The sequence below is a fragment of the Salvia hispanica genome, chromosome 1 (genome assembly GCF_023119035.1).
Source record: "Salvia hispanica cultivar TCC Black 2014 chromosome 1, UniMelb_Shisp_WGS_1.0, whole genome shotgun sequence".
Classification (NCBI taxonomy): Eukaryota; Viridiplantae; Streptophyta; class Magnoliopsida; order Lamiales; family Lamiaceae; genus Salvia; species Salvia hispanica.
Genome location: NC_062965.1, coordinates 8,914,728 through 8,940,065, shown reverse-complemented (window position 1 = coordinate 8,940,065; position 25,338 = coordinate 8,914,728). Strand labels below are relative to the sequence as shown.

The following is a 25,338-nucleotide window of genomic DNA, read 5'->3' as shown; positions in this document are numbered from 1 at the left end:
AACAAAATAGACTAACATACTAACAAAATTAGTCGACATCTCCACATCGGAAGCGAAAGTTAGGATATCACAGCTGGTCCATCCTAACAAGTGCCTTCAGGTACCGAGGCGCAGAGTAAAACACACTTCTCAAAGCATTCTCTCTCTCAAATCTCGTCTATCGCCTTGACTCGTATACAAAACATATGACCAAAATACGATGTTGGTCCAGAACTGACCGTGTTACAGTTTTCAACCTCTCGAAAGGTGATTTCTAGTATATAAAACTATAATAGGTGATGTGGCAGCGTTCCATTGCGCGGTGATGCCCAATCGCCCTGTGTGCGTTGTGCTCTTGCGGAAGAGCATAAAATTAAAAATGAATAAATATGGATCCGGATCCATATATACATGCTCTTTAACAAGAGCATGGGTAGGGATGTTCTATACTATTGTTCATTAAGCGAATTTAAGAGATTGAAACGGAAAATTGGTGAAATGTATTAATAAAAAGATAGTATTAATATCATTAAAAAAAATTCAAAATGGGGCAAAACTAGGTTCGGAAATGTAGCCCTATTGCTAATTCTAGTTGAGCAACACACTTCCTTCAAAAAGATAAACTCTCTCTCCTCTCATGAACTAAAGCTAAGCATCAAAGAAGAAAATGGAGATAACAGAGACGTGGCTTCGGAAGCATCGTCCGATGTACCTGCGAGCAACTCAACATCCTTTCATCCTCTCAATCCGCGACGCCTCCCTTCCTTTGTCTTCCTTCAAGCGTTGGCTGGTAATTCAATTGGATATTTATTTAATTACGAATTCATTTGATCTAATTTGTCTTAAATAAAATACTAGGAGTAAGAGTTATTGAAATTGATCTGTTTGCTGAAATCTTGAATTCAAATAGAAGATGAGGTTGATTGAATGCAGGGTCAGGATTACATATTTGTGAGAGCATTCGTCCCGTTTATTGCTAGTTTATTAGTGAAAGCTTGGAAAGAAGGTGATGATGAGGCAAATGTAGACATAATCTTGAGTGGCATAGCTACTTTGAATGATGAGGTTTCATGGTTCAAAAGGGAAGCTTCAAAGTGGGGGGTTTCCCTCGACAGTATCGTCCCTCAACAGGCTAACCTCGTCTACTGCAGGTACTGCATCATATCGCATATAATTGTAATAGAGTCATTTCTTTTTCTGCACTACTTTTGAAAAAATGATAGTAATAAATAGTTAAAGTGGAGAGACATAATAATTTTATCTCTTACTTTACTCTTTCTTTAATTTAATTATTTAAAATCATTTGGTTAAAATGATTTGTGGTTGCAGTTTCCTGGAAAGCTTGATGAGTGCACAGGTGGATTATACACAGGCCGTAACAGCATTTTGGGCTATTGAGGCTGTTTACCAAGAGAGCTTTGCACACTGCTTGGAAGATGGGTGCAAAACTCGTGATGAGCTCAAAGAGACCTGTGAGAGGTGGGGCAACGACGGCTTTGGTCAGTACTGCCGCGCCCTCCAAGGCATAGCCAACCGTCAGCTGGAGAAGGCGTCTGACCAAGTAGTAGAGAAAGCTGAGGCTCTCTTCGTAAGGGTGCTAGAGCTTGAAGTTGAATTCTGGAACATGAGTGTTTTAGGATCATAAAAGGTGAAGCTTGTATCTTAATTTGCACAAATAAATGCTAATTGTTTTGAGTTTACTAACAGTGTCCATGATATAGCAACACTCTGGTGTTTGTGTTTTTCACCATATACCCCTCATGACACTCTTTATCCCATCTTCTTTCAATACATACTCGAAAAGAGACGGACCTATGTTGCTGTGTGGGGGATCCTTGGAACCCCCAGCTATTTTCGATACAGCTACATATATTATGTTCATACTACAGTTAACAATCCATCACGTAGCGCAGATGGTTTGCAAATTGAATTTCATACTGGGAATCTAAGTTCAAATCCCACCACAGCAGTATGCGTCTGCCACTGCATTCGCCCTCTTCGCCTCCACATTGTTCAAAATTCAGCCACCAGATCATCCTAGTAAGGAATCAGCCTTGTGAAATCATATAGAGTTCCCCCAACGCCCTTTTCTCACATAACCATCCCTCCAAAAGAGCCTTCTGCTTCCAAATTGTATGTCAAACCATTTCTAGTAGCAACATGAGCCAAATTCAATCTATTTTCAATATTCAATTGCAGGCACATATTTCCCAGCATAACTCTGAGGGTTTATGTAAGCTGGCCTACGTTTGAACGTTGTGTCCAAATCGAACAACTTCTTGATTGCTACAAAGAGATGTTCAGCCTCATCGAATTGGTTTCGAGGAATTTCTTGAGTTGAAGCAGCATTGTGATAGAGTTTATCTATTGGTAGAGCACAAATAGAGATTAATTGGCGTGAAGAAGCAGCATTGTGATAGAGTTTATCTATTGGTAGAGCACAAATAGAGATGAATTGGCGTGAACAGAGAGAGATTGGGAGAGAAATCTGTTTTCTCTAAAAGGGAGAAACTGTGATTGAGAGAAGATAAATACTCCCTCCGTTCCATAGTAATGAAGGCGTTTCTTTTCAGCACGAAGATTAAGAAAAATTGTGTTAAGTGAGTTAAGTAAAGAGAGAATAAAGTGGAAAATGAAAAAGGTAGAGAGATGAATAGAGATCAAAGTAAGAGAGAGTAAAGTATGTGTGGAAAAATGTGTTGACTTTTATTAAAAATGAAATGACTCAATTACTATGAAAAATACCAAAATGGCAAAATGAGTCTATATGTGGTACAAAAAGACCCCCTATAAACTAGGAAAGCAAATTAAATCCTAACACTATGGAAAGTAAATCAAATCATAATAACTAAATAATAAAACATAAATAAGCTTAATAATTATACGCAGAGATTATTAGCTACCTTCCGGAATAAAGTAAAAGCCTAGATCCCTATCAACTCTCCCACCGTTTAAAACTACCTTGCCCTCAAGGTGGAAGTCAGAGATTGAACCTTATAGTCTTCTCTTCAAATTTCTTTTATTTTTATAAATTCTGGTATTTCATTTTGCAATTACTTTAAAACTACGAAAATCATTTGAATAAAAAATATACGATTAGAATTATTAAATTTTTATCCGAATTAAATTTATACTGCAGAAATTGAGTTTCAAAATTATGCAAAATTGAAAATACCTCTTCTACCGCTAGGCTACAAGTTGATTTTCGTATAAGCAGAAATGTAGACGCATTAATTGATATTATAATATAATGTCATTTTTAAGTTATCCCACGATCAAAAATGCATGATAGAAAAAGGGATATAAGCCGAGTTATAAATACGATAACCTTAGTTTAAAATTAACAAAAAAATATTTTTTATTTTCTATTAAAAAAATCTATTTCTGTAAAAGTATTTAATTTTGAGTGTGGTGTGATACTTTATACTATTATTTATATCAAAATTTTCTATTTTAAATAAAAAAATTTGAAACTAGCTCCAATTCACCTAGCCATACAGGTAGCGCGTGCTAATATTACACTTGCGCTCTGATTGCTGATGCAACCATTGAGCCGTGGGTGAGGCTTGTGCCCCCGGCTCAAATGCTTGCAACAGCAGCCATCACTCCGCATATAGGGGCTGCTAATGTGCACTCTCTTACTCATAATGCAAAAGCATTTAATTGTTGCTTTGTTGGATGTGTACATTAAACGTAATTTATGGAAACTTTTGTAAAATTAGATTTAGTTTACTAAAATAGATTTACTGCACTTTGAAATAACAACACTTGATTTTGGTAGAAATTGCTACAGTTGCGATGCTTTTCATAGATAGAATAGCATGTGCAAGGCCAACTTTAGAGAAATAACTGGCACATTTTTTCCAACTTGAGAGAAATGTTACTCCTCTAAGTCATAGGCCTCCTACTCAGACGTCAAACTTGGCACTAGTAAAGTTCTCCAGAAATCTTCAAGAAAATAAGGGAATATAACAAAAACCGAGCCTGGCGTTCATCGGTTTGATGTTCCTTGCAGTTAACGAGTCCATACAAATGAAGATATTGAGTTAAAAATCAGCGATTACCAGTCTACAATGTGCATTCTGCAGCACAATATGCAATTTAATCTCTCCAGCGATTGCCACAGTTGGGGTTGCAGCAAACGAAGAATAACGTCATTCCTTCTTCTCCTCTGGCAGTTGCCTGCACCACAAAAGTGGAATATTGATTGGAGGAATGACTATCAAACCAATTGACATACCTCGAATTAGATGCAACCTAAACTCAACATATTTAAACGTCACAAGCAGGCTTAAGTGTTGAGAATGGATGCTAAGAGCTTTAATGAAAATACTACTGTAGAATAAATAACATAATACTTTATGTAATTTGGAATTTGGATAGAGCTTTGTGGATTTTAAACCAGGAAGGACCAATTGGCAAAATATCCTCATAAATAACAATAAATGTCATAACACAGTCAAGAAAGCATGAGACATGCCTGATCTATGAGCAAAGAACTTCAGCAGAATGATAAACAAGGCGTAAACTCTCAAATGCACGAAAGAAACAAAATTGCTATTCTTTCATCTCTTTTCCTAAAGGTAAACACTCAATTGCGTCCAATTGACAAAAACATAAATAAAAGGTAAAAACAGCTCATCTGACACACTAGGAGAAACAGCTGTTCAGCACTATCGAAATGAAGCAAATATTTACTTGAACATCTCAAACTACGAATGATACCTGGAAGAAAACAGCTTCTCCATGACCACAGTTAGCGCAACGAACTGATTTTGTTCGTGGAAGTGTTGGATCTGCAGCAACATCTTGCAGGACTTGGGTGCGCTCTCCAACAGAATGATGTATCTCATTTCTATACACACAATTGTTATCAGCAACCTCCTACACAAATCCGGAGTTCATCATCAGGACATCATCAACATTCAATAACTTCATCAAAAAAATTGATATAAGCAACACCACAACATTACATAAATTGGTAAACCAAAAGTTAAAGATAAATAGCAACAACATCCTTCAAAACCAAATAAACAATTCATTACATTAGTGAGAGATTTCAAACAAGAGTAGCAAAAACCACATTTGAGACTGTCTTTGAGAACAGAACAGGGGACATTGCAAAACCCACCCTCTATCCTCTAAACTGAATGTGTCGAGAAGCATAACAACCCATGAAGAAGGCATACATGTTCCCTTCTTGTACCCAAAGGAACGAATCATCCATTAAAACAACTAACATTTTGCAAAGGTTTACTCTCAAGGTCTATACCTGAAGAATTACACACTCATCTGCACACAAACATAATTCATTCCGCATAAACAGAACCGTTCGACGAAGTAAATCCTTCTCCAATACAAACTCAGGTAATTAGTCAAAATATTCCATAGATTATCAACATTGACCAAAACTCATAAAACCCTAATCACGCTACATTAAAACCCTAATCATCCATCCTATGCAATTGAAAGTTCCCGAAGCACAAAATAAACCGCATTAGCGAAAAAAAAATCGGAAAATGGCGGAAGAAATCACACCTGGTGATCACAATTTCGGCAAGCATAAAGTAGAATCTTCTGCTCTTTGTCTTCCTTCGGGTACAATATGTTGTTACTGCATAAACAGCAATAAAACACACTAGATTAGTCACTTGAAACTAAAACACCGAAACTGAAATAAAAACAAAAATCACTTGAAATTCATTCCCCAGAAAGAAGAAGAAAAAATGCAACCGCAAGAAGCAAAGATATCAAAAATGCGAACCATTCACGGCAAAATTTCATGGTACTCATGGTTAAAGTTGGGAAATTATTGAAATTTTCTCGTTTTCGTTTGCGTTTGTGCTTGTGCTTGAAGCTGGAATCTCTGCTGCTTCTGCTTAGGCTTCTGAGAAAATAGGGAGTGAGATCTGGACCGGTTTATGGGCCTATGTAGCATCTATTACAAAAAGTCCGTCTGTCATTATTCGTAACAAATTAACCCAACCCGAATTTTAAGAAATACATGTGCTATAATAATTTTTTCTTAAAAAAATAAGTAAATTATACTCCTTCCGTCACAATTTAATTGTCACTCTTAGAGTGGGCACGAATTATAAAAAACATAAAGAAAAGCTAATTAAAAAAGTTAGTGGAATGTAAGATTCACTTTTTTATAATAAAATGTGAATGAAGTGAGTTAGTGAAAACCTACTTACCATTTACGGTAAAAATGAAGTGTGACAGTTAAATTGGGAGGGATCAAAATGGAAAAGAGTGACAATTAAGTTGGGTCGGAGGAAGTAACCCCTCCGTCCCACCACTAAGTAATGGATTTCTTTTGGGCACGAAATTTAAGAAAATGACATACTATATTGAGTTAAAGTGGGGAGAATAAAGTATGAGAGAGGAAAAAGTAAGAGAGGTGAAGAGAGAATAAAGTGAGGAGAAGGAAATAAAGTAAGAAAGAAAGAATAAAATAAGAGAGAGTTAAAGATTTGTCTTTTGTTGAAAAAGGAAATTGATCACTTGTGGTGGGACAACAAAAAATGAAAAGTTGATAACTTGTAATAGGACGGAGGGAGTATATTAAATAGATTTGTAGTCATAATTTTATATACTACCTTCATCCAATAAATATGCGCGTTTAAAATGATATGGAAATAAATGCACAATTGATAAAATAAGAAAGTGAAGAAAAAAGGATAACTAAAGTAGTGTTAATAAATAATGAGATCACATTATTATTAGTGTTTAATGAGTTCTAATAGTGGGTCATATTTTTATAAGTTGTAAATAAATTAATGTATATGAGTAATGAGTTGGGGACAACTTTCAAAAAATGGAAATACTCATATTGTTATGCGACGGACGAAAATGGAAATTACACATATTTTTATAAGATGGTTGGATTACTAGTTTTATGCTCCGTCCGTTCAGCGGTGTAGAGTCATTCTTTTCAGCACGAAGATTAAGAAAGAGATATTAAATATATTAAGTGAATAGATAATAAAGTAGGAAATAGAGAAAAGTAGAAAGAATAAAGTAAGTTGGAATAAAGTAAGAGAGGGAAAATGTGTTAATTTTTTGCTAAATAGGAAAATGACTCTACTATGATGGAATGTCCAAAATGGAAAAATGACTCAACTATAGGGGTGATAAGTATTGACAGACGAATTAAAAATGAAACTAATAACAAGTAATGACCGAATAAGTGATTATTAAGGAGTACTCCTCCGTCCCACGTTATTTTACAACACATGAATTAAAAAAGTTATGTTTAGTGGATTAAAAAGAATAATAGTAATCCATAAAAGAGAGAATAAAGTAGGAGATATAAGATAAAATAAAATAGAAAAGAGAATAAAATAAATGAGATTATATTATTTTAGACATGAAAGAAAATGACTCAAGTGACTTGGGACAGTTGAAATTGAAATATGCACGGCACAATAATTTGGGATGAATGGTATATTTTATAAAATCACAAATATTTATATTCGATATTAAAAAAAATGATTGAAAACAAATATAAATGTCTTGTAATGATTTTTTTATGAAATCAATTTTACTCCAAACTTGTAGAAAATTTATCATAACACTTGTTCGTGCGTTTTGGGATGGCTGTGGGTTTCATGATATAAAACACACTCACTCCGTCCCCAAAGAGTATGAACATTGATTTGGCACGAGATTTAATGAATGATTAAAAAAGTAAGAGAGAGAAAAAGAGAAAAAAAGTTTTTAAAGTATTGTTAATGGAGAATGGATCTCACCTCATTAGAGGAACGAAGTTTTCAAAATTAGAAAGTTCATACTTTTGTGAGATGAACTAAAAAGGAAATAGTCCATATTTTTCACAGACGAATGAAACACATACAAATAGAACAGTGCCAGAAACAATAAGTAAGAACGTCTACTATTTCACAAAATGGAAGGAAATGAGATAGAAGAACATGAGACCTCCAGTTTCACTTTTGTCAAGTTTGTTTACGGGAAAATAAAGTTGGCTAGGAAAATGCTACGGACTCAATTCTCACATCGGTTGTGACAACAGCTGGTGTAGTGTATATAGACTAAATGAGCTCTTTCTCCTAACATGCTAGTCTTTTGGGCTGAGTTCTCTTGTTTAGTCTGTAACAATTAGTGTTTTCATTGAGAGCCCAAAGGGCTTGGAGTGGTGACCGGGCAACGAACTCGCCATGACCAACGAGTACGCTTGGGACCGACTCGGAGTGATGACCCACGTAGACGTGGCTGTGCAAAGAATCTGCCGTGACCACTTGAGATCACCTATGTCATTTCCTACTCCATCTCCTACTACACACACAAACATGATAAGTGATGGTGGGGTCCATCACTCATGATTGTGTGTATGTAGTAGGAGATGGAGTAGGAAATGGCATAGGTGATACTGACTTGGCGGTGACCAACGAGAACTCGGAGTGGTGGCACAAAGAATCCGTCGTGACCAACGAAGACGTTGGCCCTTAAAGGAAGGTCGAATCTTAAGGACTCAATTCCCACATCGATTGTCAGAACAACTGGTGTGAGATATATCGACTAAATGGACTCTCTCTCCTAACAAGCTAGTCTTTTGGGTTGAGTTCTCTTTGTTAAGTCTGTATCAAAAAATTATTCCTAGTGATTTCTAACAACTTTATTTTCATATGTTTTAAAAATTACCAAGATTTTAAATATTAAAATTAATTTAAATACTAAATTATAATACTAAAAAATTTACTAATACAAATTACTAAAAAATATTATATACATAATTTTAAAATGGCAATAAATTTTTTATAAAATTAATAATTAATGATTATAAGCATAATTGAAATAATTAGATTAAGATTTTCTTAATATATACTCGAAACAAATTTTTCGTGGACTTCTCCTCTGCAAATTTTAACGATTATTTCTATTACTTATATTTTTATTTTATAAATTATTTATATTTTCATTAAAATTCGGGGATTCATTGCATCACCACGCACAACATAATAGTCGAGGATCAGGATGAAGGTGATGAATGAATCACCGATTGGGACGAGGAGGTTGCTTGACCTAGCATTGGTGTAGCCTAGGAGCCCCAAAATCAATACCGCCCCAATTCCATGAGGTTCTTCGTGTACATACTACAAAAAAGGAACACGCTTATAGTCATTTCCAAAAGAATATGGTCGAAGAACACGCTTATAGTCATTTCCGAAAGAATATGGTCGAAGAAATTCAGGCTAGTACCCGTTAAGCTTGTTTATACCTTTTTTTGGTTTGTTTCTTATGATTCATTTTTTTGGTATTTAATATCATTCATATGTTTTATTTAGTGTTTTTAAATTTTTATTATTTTACTATTTTTGTTTATTTAATAACACAAAAAATAAAGAAAGAAGGGAGAAATATGTTAAAGCGAATTATAGGGTGAATTTTAGGATTGGCTCTATTACAGAAGAAAAGTGGGATACATATTTTAAGCAGGCCTAATATTCAGGGAATTTAGTGTTCTAAGTTACAACAGAATGGTATATGTAGTTACATTATTGTATGTAGTACATAGTTATCATTCTATGCAAAATATCAAATCTCTGGACAAATGAGCTACCTCTTAAGGAAGGGAGTCAACAACATGCTAGGCTAATCTAAGCTTGCGCTTGAATGTTGTCGAGTGTCTCCAGGTAGCATAAAAAAAAACTGAATTTTCTATCTTAAGACTCGTTTAAGCTTTGGTGAAAAAGCGATCTTTAAATGAATGGCAGTTTTTAGTTTTATTAACAGTGGTTCTCGTTATTGCTGATAATTTGCAAGAGACACATTAGCAACAGATAATCATCATGATATAAAGTCGATGATCCATACAATACTGAAGCTATCTATTATTGAGATTAGTCTTAAAGTGTTAAATAAACTAGAATATGCCGGTGAGAATATTGGCTGCGGCCGATATGGCAGCTCCGGTTATAGCATACTGCACGACCTGCTCGTGGGAGTGATCCTCGCATGTCATGGCCAAAGCCGCACCGGTGATTGCTCCCGCGAGGGCACTGTTTTTCTGCAACATAATTAAACTCATTCCCATCAAACTAAACACCGTTTATTGCTGCGACTGTGAGATTGAGATTAATTAATTACCCAATCATGAACTCCTCTAGCCTCTTTCAACCCATAAGTAAGACCTGAGTAGGCTCCTGCTGCTAAACCTGTGATCAAACAAAATAATGTGAATTATTGGGTAATAATCTAATTGAGAGTATAGAATAATAGATCAAGCTCAATTAAATTACCCCATTGTACCGATTCCTTTCCAGTACTCATAACCTGCATTTCCAAATGCAAACATCATAACCTACCACTTATTGATCACCAATTTAATTAGGCCTTACTTACCAATGCTTCAACAGAGTTTCCACCCGCACCTGCCCATATATATATAGATATTAGATGCATATACTGGTAAATGGAAAATTATACTCCTTCTGTCCACTATTTAAAAAATCATTTACTACCTCCATCCACCAAAATTTGTCCCACTTTCGGCATGGGTTTTAATGGAAAGTGAGTTGAAAAAATTAGTGGATTATGGGTCCTACTTTTATATATTAGTTTCATAATAAAATGTGAGTATTGAATGAGTTGATGGAATATGAGGTTCACTACCAAAAATTGTTAAAATGAAATGGGACAAATTTTAAAGAACGGACGGAATGAAAAAATGAAACAAATTTTAGTGGACGGGGGTAGTATCATTTTAGGTTATCCACAATTTAAAGAATTATTTACTTTTTCACTTATGGAGGATTGTTAGACCTCCCATTCCATCAACTTTTTTCCACTCACAATCCATAATAAAATTAATACTTAAAATGAGACTCACATTTCACTAATTTTTTCCTTTCACTTTTATTAAAAAAAATCAAATAATTTCTCATTTTAGGTTATCCACAATTTAAAGAATTATTTACTTTTTCACTTATGGAGGATTGTTAGACCTCCCATTCCATCAACTTTTTTCCACTCACAATCCATAATAAAATTAATACTTAAAATGAGACTCACATTTCACTAATTTTTTCCTTCACTTTTATTAAAAAAAAACAAATAATTTCTTAAAATCTATACCGAGTGTAGACGAAGGGAGGGAGTACTACTCTCTTTTTGTCGTCCCACTATGGTTGACACATTTCATTTCTATATATACCTCTAAGATTCGGGAACCTATGATGCTTCCCCGTCTCTGGAGGGATGCTCCCGCTCGCATCTCCACCGCCACCTGATTTTCGAAATAAAAACACCAAATCATACAAAACGCTTCCCAATTGAAAACAGAATCAAAATCATCAACCCACTTTCCACTGCTGTAAAATATGCTTCCCGCGCTACTGCTTGAATCGCTCCAATCTGCCCACGATCAATCACACACACAAATCAAATAAAACTCGAGAAATAAAACTCAAGAAATTAAGAAAAGTACCCCAGCAGCTCTGACGAAGCTTTCAGCCATGCGGTTAAGGAGAGGGTGGCCGAGATCGAAGAAACCGCCGCTGTCGAAGCTTCTCAGCTCATCAATCAAAGATCTCGTCTCCAAATTGCTTCCCGACATTCTTTTTCTCTTCTTTACTCAAAACAAATCAAACCAATTTCCTTCCTTGGCTCTTGATAAACTCAGCCTGGGAATCGGTAATTAATTAAATTAGGTAGAAGAGGGACACATGTCACTCTGAATGGTAAACGCGTCAGATGAGGTGCGAACTGCGTGGCGATTTTTCTCATTCTAGGTGCTAACGTGGCGGCCATTCACTTTACTACCATTACTTATTCTTATCTATGTCTGTTTAACCCATGCATTCTTATTCTATTTCTGAAATTATAACAACAAACTCAATTTTAAATTTAGCTTTTCACTTGCTAATTTTTAAAATATTTGATATTTTACTCTATCGGGCCTATAAAAATAAAAATTTTAAGAATGACCAAAATTTTAATGCGCAATCTTAAATAAGTGGTATAGAAAAAAAATGATTAGAATATTGTTAATGATGAATGGAATTCACCTCATAAAAGAAAATAATTTACCGAAAAATAAAACATGACTATTTTTATGAGACGAACTTAAAAGGAGAAAAAAAACAATTTTTATGGGCGGAGGTATATGAAAAGGGAGTTTTGATGAAAATAACAAAAATGTCATTATGTGATTTTAATAAAATCAATATGTATATATAAAAGAGAGTTATGGTGAAAATAACAAGAATGTTATTACTCCCTCCGTCCAAGATCTGTTCTCAATTAACTTGACACAAATGTTAAAATAAAATATGAATAAAGTGAGTTAGTAGGAGAGAGATTATAGTCTTGCACAAGTATGACACTTGTTGAAATAAAACTCAAGTTATGTTCAATTAATTTGTGATATAAGTAATAATACTCCCTCCGTTCCAGAGAAGATGTCACACTTGGAAAATAGCACGAGATTTTAGGAGATGTTATTTTATATGTTAAGTGATGAGAGAAAATATAATTTTATAATTGATGTGAGAAGGAATTTTTTCCAAAAGAGGAAATGTGACATCTTTTGTGGGCAAACTAAAAAGGAAAATGTGACATCTTTTGTGGGACAGTGAAAGTACTTAATTTGTCTGCCGTTAAATGTCATTAGTTTTTTTTTTGATTCGCAATACTTGTTACACTTACATTTTACTCCTTCCGTCCTAAGGAAGATGACCCTTTACTTGGGTGACACGAGAATTTATGCAACTTTATTTTGTGTGTAAGTGGAGAGAGTAAAGTAAGAGAGAGAGAATAAACTAGAGAGAAAGGTGTTTTCATTTTTAGTAATGAGTCATCTTGGTTGGGACAAACTAAAAAGGAAAATGGTTTATCTTCAATAGACAGAGGGAGTACTACTTTTGGTAATGGACTCCACATTCCACTACTTTATTCTCACTTACATTTTATTAGTACCCCCTCTGTCCTATAGAAATAGACGATATTTTCTTTTTTGTCCGTCTCATAGAAATAGTCCATATCCATTTATGACATATTTTTTCTCCTTCTCTTTTACTTTATCATTTATGGATTCCACAATCCACTACACAATTTTAACTACATTTTCTCTTTTTCTCTTATTTTACTAATTACGTATTAAAACTCGTGCCAACCTTAATAGCTCTATTTCTATGGATAGGAGGGAGTATAAAACTAATACTCCCTCCGTCCCGGAGTATTAGACTCACTTCTTTTGGGCACATGATTTAAGTAAGTGATATTTAAATAGTTAAAGTGGAGAGAGTAAAGTATGAGAGAGGGAAAAAGTAGGGGAGAGAAGAGAGAAAAAAGTAGGTGGAGAATAAAATAAGATAGATGTTTTTTGCTAAAAAAGGAAATGAGTCTAATATGTTGGGACATCCCAAAAAGGAAAGTTGGTCTAATACCTTGGGACGGAGGGAGTACCACTTCTTGGTGTTCGGCGATGACAGAACAAACAAGAAACTTGGATAGAAAATGAAGAAGATGACATAATGATTTACATGGTTCGACTTACTAGGAAAACAGGATCGAGCTACTTTTATTGATCACACCGAATCTGGAATCACAAAATATGGAACAAGAAAAGAAATCAATCAAGCTAAATAATCTAATCTCAAGATCGTTTCTCTAAAGTGTATAAGGCTCTTCTTCTAGCTCCTTGTTTTGTGTGTTGTGTGTGCTGAAAAGTCGAGCATTTATACCAGCTGTCGTCATGCCCCAAAATCAGTTATAACTAACAATCCCATGCATCCGGAGCACCATGCACCAACTAGCCTAGTCAGCTTCATTCGCGACCATCATTTAACAAGAGCAGAAAATAAAATGAGAAAATTTGTTTAGTTTAGAATGTAGAAATCCAATATTGAACGGCATTAGTACATCATCAGCGAAATGAAAGTGACACGTTTACATGTAGAAGCGGCAATGAACAAGATCCAGTCTGTATGCAAGCGTAATATACACACACTAACACACCTCCAGAGCTCACACAGCGGCGTCTTCATGGGTGATCCACACAGAGACATCGATGATCTGCCCAAGAATCCAGCCAATTTCTCGGCCCTCACGCCCCTCGGCTTCCTCGAGCGAGCCGCGCTCCTTCACCCAACACGTAATTCTTTGATCCACACCTCCGTCACCTTCACTTGGGCCCAAACGTACCACCGCTGCCGCCGCCTCGCCTCCGCCCTCCTCAGCCGCTCCGTCACTTTCGGTAGCACGGTCAGTCTACCTCATTTAATTGCTCGCTGGATCGTGCTTTATGTGTTGTTCCTTGATTTATTTTGAAAATTTGGAATCAATTGTGAGGAATCATTTTAAACATTTAATTGCTCCCTCTGTAGTAGAGCTGTTTATTTACCGCACGAGAATTAAGAAATTGTATTGAAAATTAGTTAAGTAAACGGAGAATAAAGTAGAAAAGGAAAAAAAATAAAGAGATGGAAAGAAGAATAAAATAAGAAAGAATAAACTATGTAAGAAGAAATATGTTGCTTTTTGAAAAAAAGAAAAAGAAACGACTCAGCTACAATAGACCAATCCGAAAAGAATACAACTATCAACGGTAGGGGAACCTCATAGTGGTAAAGTAGATGGATTTGAAGAATTATTCTTGTTTGTATAAGAACAAGTTATTGTGTTTCAATATATATGAATTCAGAGTTTGGGTTTTAGATGATACTTTCTCCGTCCCACAAAAATATACACTTTTGGTCGAACACGGGATCTAATGCACAATTGATAAAGTAACAGAGAATTAGAAAGAAATACTAGTAATTAACTTAGTGGAGAATGAGGCCCAACTCAGAAAATAGTTTCCAAAGTTAGAAAGTGCATATTCTTGTGGGACAAACTAAAAAGGAAAGAGTGCTATATTCTTGTGAAACGGAGGGAGTATGTTATTTGTGATGTGTTGTATGATTAGATTTGAATGTTTTCTATTTCTTTTTGCTGAGATTGAATATGTTTAGCTTTGGATTTGAATAGCTATATTCTGCAGCTTTGATTAGTACTCGAGCAAGATTTATTGCAAAAAGCATATAGCTTTCACCATTTTGATTTATAATATGCACCTTTCTTTTTGGATTTGGAAGGATGAATGGTCAATTGTGCTGATAGCTCATACTCCATTCGATTCAATTAGTGTTTGGCTTCTAGCTTTTTGTATAATTGATGAACAACTAAAATGACTTTGTGATTAATGGTCTTTATGCTACTCATACCTTGAAATAAAGTTTGGTCAATGGATTAGGTGTAAAATGGACTTGTTAATGAATGTTCATTAAAGAGGATTAAGTGTTTATGACATGTTTCGATAATATGGCTCAGGTTGCCGTGGTTGCTCCAAATATTCCGGCCATGTTCGAAGCTCATTTTGGAGTTCCTATGTCCGGAGCAGTGCTGAATACTATAAATATCCGTCTAAACGCACACGCTATTGCGTTTCTGTTGGGACATTCACACTCTGATATAATAATGGTAGATCAAGAGTTCTTTTCTTTGGTTGAGGAAGCTTTGAAAATTGTGGCTGATAAAAGCAAGGACAAATTCAAGCCCCCAACTTTGATTGTCATTGCTGATACAAGCTGTGACAGAGAATCTCTCGAACACGCAATGCAAAGAGGTGCAATTGAATACGAAACTTTTCTAGACGCTGGCGACCCTGATTTTGCTTGGAGACCGCCTCAAGATGAGTGGCATAGCATCGCTCTTAGTTATACCTCTGGCACGACATCCAGCCCTAAGGGAGTCGTGTTGCATCATCGTGGGGCGTATCTCATGGCCTTAAGTAACAGTATTGTTTGGGGCATTGGTGAGGAAGCTGTCTACTTATGGACTCTGCCTATGTTCCATTGCAATGGTTGGTGTTTCCCGTGGACCCTTGCGGCAATCTGCACTACCAGCGTTTGCCTCCGAGAGGTCACTCCAAAGGCGGTATACGCTGCTATAGCCAATCTTGGTGTCACTCATTTTTGTGCTGCCCCTGTTGTTCTCAATGCAATTATTAACGCCTCGAAAGAGGACTCGGTTCTTCCCCTGCCTCGTGTAGTCAAGGTGATGACAGCCGGTGCAGCTCCGCCCACTTCTGTTCTATCCGCAATGCAGCAAAGAGGCTTTAGAGTCACACACACTTATGGCCTCTCGGAGACCTACGGCCCCTCCACTATATGTGCGTGGAAGCCCGAGTGGGACTCTCTGCCTCCCGAAGCTCAAGCTCGTATGAACTCGAGGCAAGGGGTCCGATACGTAGGCCTTGAGGCGTTGGACATGATCAACACGCAAACAACGCAGCCGGTCCCTGCTGATGGGAAGACGGTAGGAGAAGTCGTTTTCAGGGGCAATGTGGTGATGAAGGGATATCTGAAGAACCCGAAGGCGAACGAGGAGGCGTTTGCCAACGGGTGGTATCATTCGGGTGATCTTGCTGTGAAGCATCCGGATAACTACATCGAAATCAAGGACAGGTCGAAGGATATAATCATATCTGGAGGTGAAAACATCAGCTCTGTTGAGGTGGAGAATGTCCTGTACCAGCACGAAGCGATTCTTGAAGTCTCAGTGGTGGCCCGGGCAGACGAGCAGTGGGGGGAGTCCCCGTGCGCGTTTGTGGCATTGAAGCCTGGCGTTGACGGTTCCGATCAGGAGAGACTGGCTGAGGATATAGAGAAGTTCAGCCGGTCGAATATGCCGGCGTACTGGGTCCCGAAATCGGTGGTGTTCGGGGAACTGCCGAAGACTGCGACAGGGAAGATACAGAAACATGTGCTGAGGGCTAAGGCCAAGGAGTTGGGAGCTGTGAAAAAGAGCAAGTTATGAATAGAGTAAGGCTATCACTTGTGTGTGTGTGTGTGCAATGTCAGCCATGGTTTATGATAATAATTTTTTTTCTGAAAAATTTCATAGTATTTCCTTTATTATTCAGCACTTTCATTAAAAAGCGATCACAAAAATTAAAACGGGAATAATGGGAAACTTACTCCCTCCTATTTTGGCCCGTTTCACAAAATTAGTCAATCTTTAATTTTTGGTAAGTTGTTCTCTTATATAAATTGAATCTCATTTTCCACTAATTTTCCACTAATTAACCATGCTTCAAGCATTCTTTACTTCTATCTCTCGGATACTTACCAATTTTTAGTTAAAATCTAATTCTATACCGTCTCTAAAATATCTATTTAAGGGATGAAGGAAGTGTTATTTTAATTTCTTCTAATCTTGGAAAACCACATCAGCAACTTCCTTCGGAAAGGCATTTTTCTACTTATTGAGGTTCCCATTATTTATTGTTTAGCTGAAATTATTAGTCGTAAGTACCCTAGCTAGGGCTACTTTTTGTAAATATTATCAACAGCGTAGCTTGATCTCTTCAAAATTAGTAAATAGAGGAGTACAAGAATTCAATTTAGTCTGCTAGTAATTATTTGATGGATTAAATAATTCTAAACTTACATCATCATTCATTATCATCCAAATATATGTACTTAGCACCTCAAAAAACTACATATGACATACTCATTGACAATTGGACAGGTATCAATATTCATCAACGTGTAAGTATGCATATATGCCTACTTCAGAATGAAAAAAAATACGAGCTAAAATAATTTGCTAGGATTAATATATAACACAATACAAATCAATTGAGAACTAGCTTCGTTTCCTGTCTGCCTGAGATTATATAGTCTCTGTGCAAAATAAAAGGGAAAGATTTTATTTCTTGCATTGAATGCTTTAATTTATACTTAATTTTTAAACCTCAAGGAATAAAAATGTCATCAATAGTTAACGGAAACAGGAAAACATGTAATTGGATCTGATTTATATAAAATTTAATTAATTACAAAAAATTACATGAAATCTTTTCCAGCGTATGCCTAACTTGTAGTGAAGGTTTTATATATGGTAGGTTTGATTTTCATCTCACATCACAATAGCAGTTTGTAATAAAATGGAGAGGCAGTAGCCCAACTAATGATGATATAATTTTACAACTATTAGCAATGACTTTCACCCTTTTGCCAAAAGATAAAATTTTGCAACATATTCTACACTCTTCCAATGCAAGATAGCAATTTTTTTGACGTGGAAGAAGAAATGCAAGTTTGCTTTAAATTTGTCACTTGCTTTTTGGAATGTTAGTTTAGACTTGCGGATAATTTAATTATTATAATAAAATTATGCCTATTAAATATAGAAACATGTACAGTATTTATATTATATATATAGCTGTGTCCGAATCATATCTTGATAAATAATTATATCCAACTCTAGCAATGGCACTCATTAGGAAATCAATTCTCCTCGTTTGTGCTGCAATTTGCCTCTTCGCTTGTGGCTTACGTATGAAATTTCATACGTCTATAATCCTATTTTATCATTTAGTATATCCACTAAATTACTCTACTTTTCATTTTAAAATCTTTTTCACCAAGCACTATTACGCTATTAATAATATATTTCTCACTCTTTACTAACGATATTAATTTACTTTTTTTTCTTTTGTACTTTATCAATTTCGCATTATTATTTCAAAAATCTCTATTTTTAGGAGATAACGAGAGTATATCTTAATTTGTCCAATATTAATTCATATAGTATCTATTTGGACAGGGCGGGCGCACAGTGGTGATCTAGGTGCCGCAGAAGTCATAGCAGACGAGTTTGTGGCAGAAGCAGGAGCTGAAGAAGGTGAAGGAGAAGACCAAGATTCCATTTTCATCAGTGCCCTTGAATGTTTTAACGAAAGAAATGCAAGTCCTCCTCTCTTTTAAATATTTACTATTTCACTTTCTTCATTGTATCCCAATTCCAATAACTCATTTACTTTAAATAAAGTAAAAGCAGAATCACATTTCATTAACTTTTTCTATCTACTTTTGCGTCGAGTCAAGACTTAATATTGTAGAAGGATGGAGCATTACTTTAATGATAACCCTAACCCTACGAGCCCTGAAACATGTGTGGCGTGGCATTTGACAGATCTATAGTATGTGCGATGAAGAATATAGATTGAGTGAGAAGGGAGAGTTGAAGGTGCCACGCGAATGCGCCGACCAATACTGCCAAGGGCCTTGTCGGGAGGAGACTAACCTCGTACTCGAATGCATTCAACAAATCTTCCAGCATTTTCGATTTCATAACAAGGCTACGCTTAATGATGTGCGAGAAACGATCAACGCCGCTTGCGGTTATGGCCCCAAACGAGGTCTATATATCATCTTCCTAACTAAACCTTTTTTGTTAGTATTTTGATTTCGTCAATCGTAATTAATTTTTTTTTTTTCTGATAGGTGATTTCGACGTGGCTGAGCACATAAGATTTGATGAAGATTTTTCAAGCAAGTTAATGTCTAGCTATATCGTCATCTATGCTGCATTGCTAATGATATTGGGATGGCGTGTATTATTCTAGCTAATTATTATATATACGTTGTTGTGTGTCGAAAATTATACTACTATATTTGAAAATGTTAAAATGATTTTTTTTTTCAAATGACGTGTGATATGTTATTGTATTTTAAAAGGGGTCATTCTTCACATCTCGCTTATCGGTATACTTTCCACAGCTCACCCCAAACTTAAAGATTTTTTAATAACGAAATTCAAGCCAGTTTCATCTTTTAAGCAAATGTATTTGTTTTTTATTCTTCTTTAGCTCAATTATTTTTTCATTTTCGCATTTTCCCTTTGAAAGGCTGCCTTTGTTCTTAAGAAAAAGTTCATTTTGTATCTCAAGCGTATATATGACACCACCTTATGATTCAAGCTTATGACTTTTTTCCTGCAACTCACAACAACTATCAAATAATGTGATAGCACCTTAGTTTTAGTGACTATAGGACCAAAGAAAACTTTCAAAGGTATTTATCATGTAGGCATCAAAATTTCAATCAAAATTTCAATCAAAGAAATTAGGCTTTTGAACCTCAAGCTGGCTCTCGCTAGGGGTTTAATCAGGGTCATTTTCATTAATTGATGTCAACCAATTGCAACAAACAAAGATCTTATTTAGCCGATCAATCTAATGACATTTCAATTAATTTTTTAAAAGAGTGGAAAACTTATTCAAAGAGTGGAAAACTTAGTTCTCTAGAATTTAGTGAGTGAAAACTAAGTTTGTAGGCCAACTCTTAAGGGAAGCTATGTTCACACAAAATACTCCATAAAAAAGTATATTATTAGTGATAATCAATAGGAAGAACATCTTGCAAGCACATTGAAAGACGCTCTTATTGCGCGTGTATTCATAAATATATGAGATAAAGCCCAGTCTAATCAAGTAGACTCTCTGCGTTTGTCGAGGTGAATCTCTAGATCTAGCCTCGTGTCGTTGGACATGCAATCCAAGCGTTCTCAAAATCATAACCCACTTCTACTAGTTAGTATAGAGGAGTAAAGATCGATCCCACATAGATGGAGGGCTATCGGAAGTAGTTTATACATAGATGGAGGACTAAACTCATAAAATTCTAGGGATGTGTTAGTAACAACTTTGGTTATACATTTCCTATTTATTTAATATGCATTTTTTTTATTATTTCGCTTCTATTCCAAGTGTTAGATAATTGCTTCACATTTGAGTGACACATCATGTGATGATCTATTGATTTTCAACATAATCGTGAGAAGAGGCTAGCGAGTTAGAAGAGTTTAGTTAACGCTACAATTAGCTTCTCTTAAAACGGCACTGTTAATTGAGAGCGAGAACATTAGCATTCTTAGGAGCTCTTAGGAGTTATTAATATATGATTGACGCCCTTAGTGTCCGTAATCCACTTTGTGCCGCATGGATAATATATTTGTGACTCGTTCTAGTAAAGTATAAACTCTGTTAGGGTGTTCAGAGCCTTTGTCTTATCGGCAAGGAACTTTGACATTATTGTATGAGGTGTCGAATTCGAGCCCTCTTGACATCAATTGTAATTTCCTCCTTTCTATAGGAGTTTATTTGTAGTTTCCTCCTTCATATAGGAGTTTATATATAAAAAAACATTAACTGTGAAGGCACATCCCTAGAACTTCCTTTCTAATATGTTTAATCTCTCCGATTTATCTGCAATCGTTATTTGCTTTCATGTTTACAATTTTTATTTTCGATATTTCCAAATCTTTTGTTTCTCCAAATAGTAGAAGAAACCTAGTAAAAGGTAGATAATTTGTGATCGTTGTCCTTGTGTTCAATATCCGGTACTGACCATTAGCTATACTATATATACTTTGTATACTTGCACGTTTATTTAGTGCTAATTAAAAGTGCATCAGTCTCTCGATCAGCGGTCGTTGCACTTGTTTCAGCGGTCACTGCAAATTAATCCGTAGCTACTAGATCTCGGAGAGCGGTCGCTGCGCACTTCCCAGCGGTCGATGGGCGTGTTCTTCTTTTCAGCTCTATTTTACCGAAATTGACCGCTATAGGATCGGCGGTTGCTAGCTAAGAGGCAGCGGACCGCTGGCTGGCTAGATTACTCCAGATTTCCATCTTCGACTTTTTGCTATCTTTTAAGGCTCTAATTTGCACATTTATCACAAAACACATTAAAATACCAAAATAGATAAAATATGCAAATAATAGACTTGTAGTGCAACTTTGATGCTCAAAACAGACCAAATAATTGCCTAAAAATAGAAGCTTTAGACTTCTTGTGGTTTTCTTGGAAATTATGTTAAACTCTTGAGATTTTTGGTCGTAATTTATGGTACCTTTCTTTTACTTATTACAGCTTCTAGGTTAAACCGTTGACATATTGCTCTGATAGTTCCTTTAAATATTTTGGTCAAAACTCTTTAAATGAAACCTAGCCTATGTTAAATTCTTTCAAGTCCGTTTTGGTAGCAGTCGTCGCATTTATTGTACCCCAGAAAGGCGGGCTGTTACAGTATCCGTGATTAAATATACAGTGTGTTTGGTATTAGGTTTGGTATACTGAAAAGCATGTTTCGAGCAAGTTTCGCGCGAATAGAATCTTGCTTGTATACGTAAAACTCTACAATCCACTTTTAACCCGATTCAGTATTATTCGAGCAGTCTCGCACGAATAGAATCACTATTATTATTACATTGTGTTTGCTTGTGCATTTATAAGATGTTTTACAAACATTTAAATGCATAAGAAGTAAACAAAGTCTAAGTCTTTTGCTTAGTAGACCGGTTGTGGGCGTCGTCCACTTTAAGGTAACACGGTCAGATCTATGCAATGCTTTGCAAAAGAAAAAGAAGAATTTCATAACCTAGATAGGCTTTGGCTACCTATCGTGAAAGGTTGCAATGTCAGTCCGCATATTTCTAAGCCTTACCGAAATAAGATGACATTGGTGTGGTATAGCACCGAACGGATCTAACAGCAAGACGTGTCTTTAAGCTATCTACTGAAAGACTAGGTCTTGATAAAATACTATTTATTAATCTACATATGTTAGCATTGAGCATACGGTATTGATTATGCACTACTTTGACTTATCAAATGGTGCGGGTTTTTCGCAACCCAATAATCCTGATATATTGGGTAGTGGTGATTAATATCTAGCGGTGCTAGGATTGCTATTATGTTGAATCGTGCACGAGTTGAGTCTCGTTTGATAATGTCCTCAAGAGGAACTTGAACAAGGTTTTATTATTCGGAAAACTGGCCAGTTGGAGTTTTATTACTCTATGAATAATAAATAAATGTTTCTTGCTAAGTCCACTCTTGGAATTAATAAGATATTAATTAATTAAGTCCATAGCAGACATTAATTAATTAATGGACATTTATATCTTAAGCGCGGGAAATAAATAATAAAAGTTGAAACCCGGATTACTTGTAATTTCGGATTTGGATGGGGAGAGTTCAATATTACTTCTGTAGTGGCTGCTCGTAATATTCCAATATAAGCTTGTATTAAATTGTGGGTTCAATTTAATTAGTAAAAAGCTAATTGGGGGAGCCCATATCCAAAACCTTCCATAGATCCATGTCTGGGCCCAAAAGGAACTTAATATAAATAGGAGAATAAAGGAGACAGAAATCATTCATTATTATTCTCATAATATAATTTTCGTTCCTTTTCTCAAAAGGAGGACGAAATTTTTATTTGATTTTCTCCTCCGTGAGAATTTCAGCTCCTCCTCCGTGAGGAATTTCTGTCTTCTTTATTCGAGTCCTAGTATTTTGATAAGATCAGCCCACCCTGATATCGAGATACAGTTCGGGAACCAGAGAGAAGATCCGTGGTCTAGTATTGAAGATCATCACGTGGAGAAGGCGCGAGCAATCGACGATTCTTTGGAGAATCAAATCGGTAACTCTAAACCGTAGAATTCATGTTTTAGGATTTACTTTCTTTGAGCATGAATTATTTGCGTTCTAGCATGCAATTATCTGTTTAACATGTGAATTGATTAATCGCATAATCGGTCAAATAGATCCCACGTCTGATTTATTTGTTTTGTACAAGTCTTCCGCTGTGCAAGGGGCACCAAACCCTATCATTTGGTTCATTAGATTTAATCTCATAACTCAATCTTAAATGGATAATCAAAGGATAAATAGTCATAACTAACCTTCTATGACTAAAATAATCTCACAACTCAATTATGTATTATATCTTAGTATTATTTTATTTAGAAAATCAAACACCACCATAATAGTTGTCATTGATGAGTGTGTTACACAAATTTTTATTGTCATCCATTCCATATACGGATTTACGAATTTTCCTAGGGCTGGCAAATCGTGCGTGTCGAACACGATAACAACAAACACGAACACGACCCGTTAAGAAAATCTCAAACATGAACACGAACACGACCCGCTACCCTCAGACACGGACATGAACGAACACGACACGAACTCATTAACGACACGAACCACTTCGGGTCAACACGACATGATAACAACACGTATTAAAAATGAGATTGTAAGAGTCATTTAATAAGTATTAAAAAATGAAAATAATAAGAATTAATAATATTAAAATATTATTTGTTAACGGATAACACGAACACGACACGAACATGCATTGTTAACGGATAACACGAACCCGACACGAAATTTTCGTGTTCGTAATGGGTCGACCCAATAAGGACACGAACCCAATAAGCTCTGACCCAAACCCATTAATTTTGTGCCGGTTCGTATCGTATTATCGTGTCGTGTAAAAAATTACCAGCCCTAAATTTTCCTCACATAATATCCGATGAGGTTGCAATTTATACAGTAATGCAATCCAAATTATGTTTGGATTATTCACAGTAAATATTCACTTTTTATATTGTATTAAATAAATTTTTATTTGTTCATATTTTGTACATCGATTAGTGTCATATTGTATGTTTATAGATACTGGGAATGTGTTATTGGTTTAATATGATTAATTTGTTTAACAAATTATCACCCGCTAAATATTTTTAATTATAGTAGTACTTTGTAATTTCATTGGTAAAAATGATTGGGCCCAAGTTTTTATATCATTTGATATTTCTTTTATTCTTTTTGTTAAAATTGTTATTACAATACAAAATAGTATTAAAATAAAATAAAAATAAATAATAGTATTCAATTGTTACAAAATACAGTTTGGGTATATTTTCCGGGCAAAATTATATTCATCTTCTTGGAAAGATGATACATCCATTCCTGTTGCTACTAGGGATAAATTATCTATAGTCGAAGCCTTGATGGTAGGGCTCGAAAATAATACCGAAACATCGTCCTTATCGGTATCAAATTTTTGATATACCGTGATATTCGATAAGGTATGATATCTTTCGGTAAGGTAACGATATGAATATTCATATACCGTGGTATACCGCGACATACCGAAATTCGGTATATACCGTTAAATTAAGGTATTTACCGTGAAATATAAATAAAATTATATATAAAATATATTTTATATATTTTTAAATTATAAAATCTATTGTGAAATAAAAATATAATTCTGAATAAAATATATTTAATATATTTTTTAAATTATAAAATATAAATAATATTATAGAAACTCAAATATTCTATTTTTATTGATGTTGAAAGTCAGGTATACCGCAAAAATACGATATACCGAAAATGAGGTACGGTACCAGTATGGATATTTCCTTTACCGAAAATTTGGTATACTGATGTTCGGTATATCGAAAATTTTAATAAGGTAAAAGTATGATTTTCTCGCATACCGGATGTACGGTAAGATATACGGTATGGTGGTTTCGGTAAAGTATACTGTACTTATCCACCCCAACTTGAAGGAGATATTTGTTTGTATTAGGCGGTGATATTTAAATTAATCATATGTATCAATACTTCTGATAAGGTGGTATTTAAAATTGTTTCAATACTAAGTATTGTATTATTCTATTAAGACAAGATAAATGTGATA

The 25,338-nt window shown here is 35.3% G+C and overlaps 5 protein-coding genes across 5 annotated transcripts; 3 read left to right on the top strand and 2 right to left on the bottom strand.

The window, feature by feature from the left end:
• Nucleotides 1-551: 551 nt before the first annotated feature.
• On the top strand, nucleotides 552-1,726 carry LOC125201681 (probable bifunctional TENA-E protein). Its single transcript, XM_048099896.1, has 3 exons — nucleotides 552-769; nucleotides 913-1,130; nucleotides 1,309-1,726. Exons 1-3 carry the CDS (start codon nucleotides 647-649, stop codon nucleotides 1,622-1,624), a joined length of 657 nt encoding a protein of 218 aa, XP_047955853.1. The 5' UTR covers nucleotides 552-646; the 3' UTR covers nucleotides 1,625-1,726.
• Nucleotides 1,727-3,928: 2,202 nt separating this feature from the next.
• On the bottom strand, nucleotides 3,929-5,891 carry LOC125201890 (DNA-directed RNA polymerases II, IV and V subunit 9A). The gene is made up of 4 exons (XM_048100181.1): nucleotides 5,744-5,891; nucleotides 5,518-5,593; nucleotides 4,705-4,863; nucleotides 3,929-4,161 (listed from the first exon to the last, which is right to left on the bottom strand). The coding sequence occupies exons 1-4, from the start codon at nucleotides 5,770-5,772 to the stop codon at nucleotides 4,081-4,083; spliced, it is 345 nt and encodes a 114-aa protein (XP_047956138.1). The 5' UTR covers nucleotides 5,773-5,891; the 3' UTR covers nucleotides 3,929-4,080.
• A 3,881-nt stretch (nucleotides 5,892-9,772) lies between these two features.
• LOC125207560 (outer envelope pore protein 16-2, chloroplastic) lies at nucleotides 9,773-11,617 on the bottom strand. Its single transcript, XM_048106955.1, has 7 exons — nucleotides 11,429-11,617; nucleotides 11,304-11,355; nucleotides 11,156-11,227; nucleotides 10,345-10,373; nucleotides 10,242-10,275; nucleotides 10,090-10,157; nucleotides 9,773-10,009 (listed from the first exon to the last, which is right to left on the bottom strand). The coding sequence occupies exons 1-7, from the start codon at nucleotides 11,555-11,557 to the stop codon at nucleotides 9,866-9,868; spliced, it is 528 nt and encodes a 175-aa protein (XP_047962912.1). The 5' UTR covers nucleotides 11,558-11,617; the 3' UTR covers nucleotides 9,773-9,865.
• A 2,230-nt stretch (nucleotides 11,618-13,847) lies between these two features.
• Nucleotides 13,848-16,901, top strand: LOC125217201 (acetate--CoA ligase CCL3). The gene is made up of 2 exons (XM_048118999.1): nucleotides 13,848-14,205; nucleotides 15,313-16,901. The coding sequence occupies exons 1-2, from the start codon at nucleotides 13,876-13,878 to the stop codon at nucleotides 16,798-16,800; spliced, it is 1,818 nt and encodes a 605-aa protein (XP_047974956.1). The 5' UTR covers nucleotides 13,848-13,875; the 3' UTR covers nucleotides 16,801-16,901.
• Nucleotides 16,902-18,244: 1,343 nt separating this feature from the next.
• LOC125190595 lies at nucleotides 18,245-19,589 on the top strand. Its single transcript, XM_048087966.1, has 4 exons — nucleotides 18,245-18,324; nucleotides 18,595-18,734; nucleotides 18,964-19,189; nucleotides 19,275-19,589. The coding sequence occupies exons 1-4, from the start codon at nucleotides 18,258-18,260 to the stop codon at nucleotides 19,394-19,396; spliced, it is 555 nt and encodes a 184-aa protein (XP_047943923.1). The 5' UTR covers nucleotides 18,245-18,257; the 3' UTR covers nucleotides 19,397-19,589.
• Nucleotides 19,590-25,338: the final 5,749 nt, after the last annotated feature.